The sequence below is a fragment of the Parus major genome, chromosome 18, assembly GCF_001522545.3.
Source record: "Parus major isolate Abel chromosome 18, Parus_major1.1, whole genome shotgun sequence".
Taxonomy (NCBI): Eukaryota; Metazoa; Chordata; class Aves; order Passeriformes; family Paridae; genus Parus; species Parus major.
The window spans coordinates 1,216,110-1,223,168 of NC_031786.1; the positions used below are offsets into that span (position 1 = coordinate 1,216,110).

General features: G+C 61.3%; 1 protein-coding gene across 2 annotated transcripts in view; it reads left to right on the forward strand.

Annotated features, from left to right (window-relative positions):
- The window catches only part of SDK2 (sidekick cell adhesion molecule 2), a 44,923-nt gene that overhangs the window by 22,196 nt on the left and 15,668 nt on the right, over window positions 1–7,059 (forward strand). Inside the window, exons 1-6 of one of the 2 annotated variants that reach the window (XM_015646138.3) lie at window positions 1,270–2,225; window positions 3,650–3,756; window positions 4,655–4,802; window positions 5,474–5,607; window positions 6,507–6,618; window positions 6,793–6,983. In XM_015646138.3, the coding sequence (XP_015501624.1) occupies window positions 3,654–3,756; window positions 4,655–4,802; window positions 5,474–5,607; window positions 6,507–6,618; window positions 6,793–6,983 (688 nt within the window). In that variant the 5' untranslated portion in view covers window positions 1,270–2,225; window positions 3,650–3,653. Of the gene's footprint in view, window positions 1–1,269; window positions 2,226–3,649; window positions 3,757–4,654; window positions 4,803–5,473; window positions 5,608–6,506; window positions 6,619–6,792; window positions 6,984–7,059 lie in introns of those variants that run through there. The other variant, XM_015646137.3, reaches the window with a different exon arrangement.

Genomic DNA, 7,059 nt, shown 5'->3' on the forward strand with positions numbered 1-7,059 from the left:
TGGGCTTACTGGGATTTGGGGCAGATTTGGGGATCTTTCAACCTCTGCTCCTCACTGGGTGCTTTTGGGGTGTCCCAGGAACACAACTGGACCCTGATGTGACTTTATGGCCTAGCAAGGATCCCAAATGTTTAATGCCTGGAGCTGGTCCCCAAATTATGTAAAATACAGAGCCGGGAGCCTCTGAAAATCCCAGACCTGAGGCAAACAGGATGGATCACCCCTGGATTCCTGCTGGAATCTCCGCCCGTGCTGCTGCTCACTGGGAACCCATCCCTGCTCTGGTTGCCAGCCCAAGTGTGAAGCCCATCCCTCTGCCGTGGGGAACTAATTACCATGCGATCAGTTAATTAATGGGAGCAGAAGAACATTGGAAGGGTTGGATCCAGCAGGGCGTTCCTGGTTCTGGTGGTTCCAGCCTGGCCTGCATCACCTTTGGCATCACCACGGGATGAGGAGCGCGGGCAGCTTGGCGTGGCTTTTCCTGGGAAAAACTTGTGCTGGGGAGGCTCCAGCCTGTTCCTGTGCCTTGTTTGGGATCGGGGGGACGCTGGAATGTTGGCCTGAGCAGCCGTGGGCACAGCGGGGCTGGGGTGGCAGCGGGGGGAATGTCCTTGCTGGGATCATGGAGAGGCTCAGGAGGGGACAGGGAGATGCCCCGGGGCTGGGAGCTGGCCAAGGCCGTGCTCAGCAATGCACCAAAACCCTCCGGATGCCGCAACACGGATCGAGGCTCGCTCCGTCCCCGCTCCGCAGGAAGGAGGCTGGTTAATTAATACACGGGCATTAATTATTAAACAGCTCATTGTTCTGGCAGGGCCAATTGAGGCAGCGATTTACGGGGCTGCACAACTCCCGCGGCCGAGGGGAAACACTCCGGGCAGGAGGAGAGGCAGCCGCCACGTGGATGCAAACAGAGATTTTCCCGTTCCAATCGGGAGCTAATTGAGATCCAATAGCCCAGTTAAGCGGGGCTGATGGAGCTCCAGGGGGGTGCTCGCAGCCTCATCGAGCGCTGGCCCGGAGCAGGGGCCGGGACACGCGCTCGGATGCTTCGAGTCGTTAAACCTCTGCTAAGTGTGTTTTAATGCTCACTTGACATTTCATTATCCCACAGTAACTATTCAAACACACGTCCCCTCCAGAATTAATTAGTCGTTATGCGGGATATTAATCAAAGGGGACTGCGCCAGTGTGCTTCCATCCCAAATCCCATCCAGCTGTTGCTGTTACTGGGCGGCGTTGGAAGAACCTCACCGATTTCTGCACTTTTCTGGCTTTCGATTTGATGGATCAAATCCTTTGGCTGCTGCTTTTCCCGGCCTTTCTCCACCCCCTCAATCTAAGAATAATTCGGCAGCGTCAGCCCCACGCTCCTCAGCAACCCTACAAAAACAGAGGCACGGCTGGGGCTGGGGCAGGGCTGAGCCGGAGCGATGGGAACAGAGGATGGCACAGTGAGGAGCTGGGCCCTGTCCTGGATGGATGGACGGATGGATGGATGGATGGATGGATGGACGGACAGGTTGTCATTCCCGGCATGCAGCCATCCATCTGTCAGACCGATCCGGTGCCAAAGCTGCCGCTGCAAACGCGCCGCTCCCCCGGCACGGGGCTGCAGCCTCGGAGCCCCCTCCTGACCCCGGGGCTGAGCGGGGCGCAGCCGCTTCCTGACGGAGCAGCGCGGGTCAGCGCTCGCTGTGGAAGGGCTTTTCCTCACGGACCATGCCCTGTCAACCTCCGTCTTGGCAGAGAAGCCAAACAAACCCCTGGAACAGCGGAGTCAGCAGGCGGGGCTGTGCCAGGAACTGCGCCAGCTTCACCTCCGTCCCGGCTGGAGCGGGGGCGGATGGACAGAGCCACCCGGGATCGGTCCCAGCTGGAGGAGCTGCTTCCCTGCATGGAACAAAGGCTCTGCAACCCCTGGCCGTGAAGCTGTGGCACAAACTGGGGAGGATACGTGGGGTGACATCCACCCCTCCTGCCCGCAGCACATCCCCTGTGAGGGGGTGACAGGGAGGGTGACACTGGGGGTGAAATCAATTCCCATCCCCTTCCAGCCAGGCTTGATGGGGGAAGAAAATCGAATCCTAGTGGTCTTGGATAAAAGCCTCGGTGGAAGGCGAGCGGGAGAGAACAAAGTCTGTGCTGGTTTGGTTGATGACTGCGGGCTGAGCTGCGCCGGGAATTGATTTCCTTTCTCCGGGCTATTTTCGGCTGCTGAGGTGTGTGTGGCAGTGCTGCTGCTTCAATAACTCCTCCAGCTCCCGTGTGTGGGGACCAGGCCCCTTTAATTGGATCTGCTGGAGTGTCCTGGGCTGGGGACAAGGCTCCCCGTGGAGGTGTCGTGCCCGTGGGTGCTCCCCGTGACCCGGTTTGGGTCCCTTGGGCTGTGCCAGCCCTGGTGGCTTTGCACTGTCCCTGTCCTGGAATGAGGGTCTGGAGGGGACACGGGTCTGTTTGGGGACACACGTGTCCCTCTGCTTGCTGTGTGTCCGTCCAGCCGTGCGTCCATCCCCGTGCGTGTGTTCGGGAGCCACGGTGTGATTTATTAACGAGGACACGGCAAGGAGAGCGGGCCCATTATTCCTGGCGTCTGCAGCCGTTCCTGACAGCTCCGTGGAATTGAAATATCTTATTTAAAGCCTCTGGGGAGCATTTTTAAATATCAGCCGTGACACTCAAGGACTCGTTCCCAAAGGGCAGCGTCCCTCCTCCCGCGGGGACGGGTGACCCCGAGTGGGTGGGCGGCTGGGTGGGTGTCACAGCGGGATCGGTGCCGGTCCCGCCGTGTCCCCAGGGCGAGGAGGGAGCCCGGTGTCCCCTGTCACCTCCTCCCGTGCGGGGAGGTGGGCGCGGGCCCCGCTGCGCTCCCGGCACAGGCAACGCGCTCCTCAGGTCTTATGAAAGTTTAATTTACGCTCAGTTCTCAGAAGAACAAACAAAGCTCTGCCGAAAGAGCCCGCGGCGGGTTTTAACGCAAGATTAGATTTTGGGCAAGGAGGGCTGAGCTTGCTTTATTTATTCCCTCTCTGCTTTATCTCGCAGCGCTCCTCGTCGGGGACGGCGACGCTGCAGCGCCCGCCGGGCCCCCCGAGGCTCCCCCGTCTGTTTTGAGGGGGATGAAACACGAGCTCCAGGGGTGGGCACGGCCTGGTGGCAGCAGGGTCCGGCTCGGGGAGCGCGGCGATGCTCGGGGGGTGCTCGAGTGGAGATGTGGAGATTTCCTTTATCTCCTCAGCGGCTGCTGGCGCTGGCGGCTGATAAGAGCAGGCTCGGGGGTGATAAGGGGGGCTCAGCCAGGATTCATCGGAGCTGCTCTCAGGTCCCGGCTGAGCGACACCAGCAGTGTCAGTGCTCAGGACAGCGGCTGGTGGCGCTGGGTCACATCCCGCCCCCAGGCCGGTGGCGGTCACCGCCCTGTGCACGGAAACAGCTCCGGTGCGGGTGGCCGCGAGTCCCTGCGTGGCAATGAGGGACACTGGGGTGTCCCCCCGGCCCGCACGAGCATCCACGGCTGCGTATCCACATCCACCACACACCTCCAGCAGCGGCTCCTGGCACAGGAGGGTGTGCAGGACCTGCAGCCCCTCCGCGGGGCTGTGACAGTGCCACGGATGTCCCCTCAGTGCTGGTACCCCTCCCGCAGGTACATGATCACCTCGCTGGACCGCACCCACGCCGGCTTCTACCGCTGCATCGTCCGCAACCGCATGGGAGCCCTGCTGCAGCGCCAGACCGAGGTGCAGGTGGCCTGTAAGTGACCGTCCTGCTCCGTGGGGACAGCACGGGGACAGCCCCCGGAGCTGAGGGACAGCTCTGCTGTTGGTCCCACTCGTGGCCAGCACGTGCGAGCCTGCAGCATCCCTGGGCAGGGACATCGGAGCGTCCCTGGAGTGACTCCGGCAGTGACATCGGAGTGTCCCTGGAGTGACTCCGGCAGTGACTTCGGAGTGTCCCTGGAGTGACTCCGGCAGTGACTTCGGAGCGTCCCTGGAGTGACGCTGAGAATGTCCTGCGATTTAAGGAGGAGATGAGAGTGCCGAGGCCAGGGATGGTGGCTCTGTCCCCCGAAGGAACCTGCCCCTCTCTGGCACCCCTTGTCTCCGGGACAGCCCCAGTCCCATCGCCTTAAACACCTCCTGAGGAGCAGTGACAAATCAGGAGGATAATGAGAAATTAATAAGGCAGCTGTGCTAACAACTAATGATAATGGCAAAGTCGTTAAAAAAGGATTCTTTACATGTTTTTAATTACAGCAATTAAGGAAGTCAATAAAAATCTCCTGTCCCACCCCCCTCTTCCATGCTCCCCCCCGCTTCCCTCAGTCTCCCACAAATGCTGTGTGCTCCCAGCCTGGGATTGCAGGGTGGGATGAGCAGCTGCACTCAGGGTCATGCTGGGATGCTCCCGGCACCGGGACACGGGATGGGGAGCGGAGCGAGGCTGGGGAGCCCCGGGACCGGGCCCTCCCTGCTGTGCCTGCAGCCTGTCTGTGGTGGGGGACACTCGGACGGGGGTCCTGACCCAGCACAAGGGTCCTGACCCAAGCAGCCCCATCCCCCGAGGAGCCCACCCCACAAACCGCAGACCCAGGGCTGGCTCCCTGGGCGCATCCCCAGCCCCTGGCACGGTTCTCTCCGCTGTCCTGCAGACATGGGGAGCTTCGAGGACAGCGAGACGCAGCAGAGCGTGTCCCACGGCGAGGCGGCCGTCATCCGTGCGCCCCGCATCGCCAGCTTCCCGCAGCCCCAGGTCACCTGGTTCCGCGATGGACGGAAAATCTCCCCCAGCAGCCGCATGTGAGCACCCCCAGGATCCCCCCGGAATCCCCAGGAACCCCCCAGCATCCTGCATTTCTCCTCGTCCCCACGCTAAGGGTGTTTAACCAACACCTCGAGCACATCGTGCTAAAACCCCGGGACACGCCCGGTGACCAATGGCTCTGTTTGCCACCAGAAAAAGGGATTCCTTAACAAAAACTGAAAACAAGAGGGAGGAAGGCTGGAGACAGGGTGGGAGAGAGCCAAGCACGGCACACACGCGTGTGCCAGGTGTCCCCACGGATCTGTGGCAGATCCCGGTGCTGCCGGAGTCCAGGCAGCCACAGCCTGCAGGAATTGAATTTGTAACCCCCATTATGCAGGAATTGAAGTGGTCTCCTTTCGATTTGCAAAGCGGGATTGAGGAGATAAAACTCCTTTATCTCGTATTTAATGGTAAAAAAACATATTCCCCACAGCATTTTATGTTTCCAGCAGATTAGGTCGTTCCATTAAATAAAAAACGGGAAAAAAAGAGAAATCCTAGGAATGTGCACCATCCTGTGGGCTCTGCTTGGGCTCAGGGAATCCTAGGGTTGGACAGGTGGGGGAGAGGAGGGGTCCCATGGGGGTGCCCCCAGGCAGGTGAGGGTGCTGGGTGGGGACTGGGGGTCCCAGCTCGATGTGACCAGCTCCCCGTGCTCCCCCAGAGCCATCACGCTGGAGAACACCCTGGTCATCCTGTCCACGGTGGCCCCGGACGCGGGGCGTTACTACGTGCAGGCGGTGAATGACAAGAACGGTGACAACAAGACGAGCCAGCCCATCACCCTGAGCGTGGCCAGTGAGTGTGGGGGGCACTGCCCCCCTCCCCTGCCTCGCCCCCAGATTTCATTTGCAGTAAATCTCTTCGGAGGCTCCGGCTTCTGCTGACTTAACAGTTCAGCCGGCTCGGAATTTATTTAGGAGCTGGTGGCTGTGCTGCAGGCGCTGGTGTGTCACAGGCAGCTGCTCCAGCTGCATCCGGCCGTGCCCCGGGATGGGGGGTGCGCAGGGGGGGCTGCAGCGTCACCCCATGCACACCCCACCCCTGGCCGTGTCTCCCTGTCAGCTCCCGGTGCTCTGGAGCTGCCCCTGCCTGGGGGCCACCCCTGTGGCTTCGTCCCCCCAGTCCCTTTGGGGCGTCCAGGAGCTCCGAGGCTCCCCCAGCTCATTTGGTTGGTGACAGCCCATCCCATGGGACATGCCCTGAAGTGACACCAGCCCTGTCACGCTCTCCCCCATCTCCCCTCCTGCTGCCCCACAGGGTTGGGATAGGTTACCCCTGTCTGTGGAGGGCTCTGCCTGTCTCCCATCCCCATTAATCTGTTTTTCCCGTCCCTCGGCGTCCTGGAGCTCCATAAACATCCCGGAGCCCCTGTTTATGGATTCAGCTCTATCAGCAGCTTTCGAGCCGATCGCGTTTTTACAGCGCCTACATGAGGGTTTTTTATTGTTGCCATCATTTTGCTTTATGGACTCCTTGCTCCCTCCTCCCTGCTGTCACCAGCCTGGTGGCCCTGCCCGGGCGTGCCGGGGCTCCCATGGCAGGTCACATCTTAGGGACATCTTGGAAGGCATCGGGTCCTTGTCACCTTTGTCTCCTCCAGGCTGAGCAGCTGGGGATTTGGGTGCCCTCCCTGGGGACACCTCAGGGTGGGCAGGGGGTGCTCATGGCTGTCCCTCTGGCCTCCTTTTTCCCAGACGTGGGTGGTCCGGCCGATCCCATTGCACCCACCATCATTGTCCCACCCAGGAACACCAGCGTGGTGGCAGGGACCTCGGAGGTGACCATGGAGTGTGTGGCCAATGCCAGGTGAGCCGTGGGGTGCGGACTGGGATGGGGATGGGGAATCTCCCCGCTGGCGCTGCCCAGCCTCGGGGCTGGCTGCCCCTAAATCTGTTCCCACCACGCTCCTGGAACCTGCGGGATGGAGGGAGGTGGGATCCTCCAGGGAAGCTGGAGCTGGCTCTTGACACGCCCCCCCAGGCCACTGATCAAGCTGCACATCATCTGGAAGAAGGACGGGGCGCCCGTGTCCAGCGGGATCAGCGACTACAGCCGCCGGCTGACCATCCTTCACCCCACCCTGAGCGACAGCGGCTTCTACGAGTGCGAGGCTGTGCTGCGCAGCAGCAGCGTCCCCGCCGTGACTGCCGGCGCCTACCTGTCCGTGCTGGGTGAGCTCCCTCCCTGTCCGTGCTGGGTGAGCTCCTGTCCATGGACACCTCCCTGTCCGTGCTGGGTGAGCTCCTG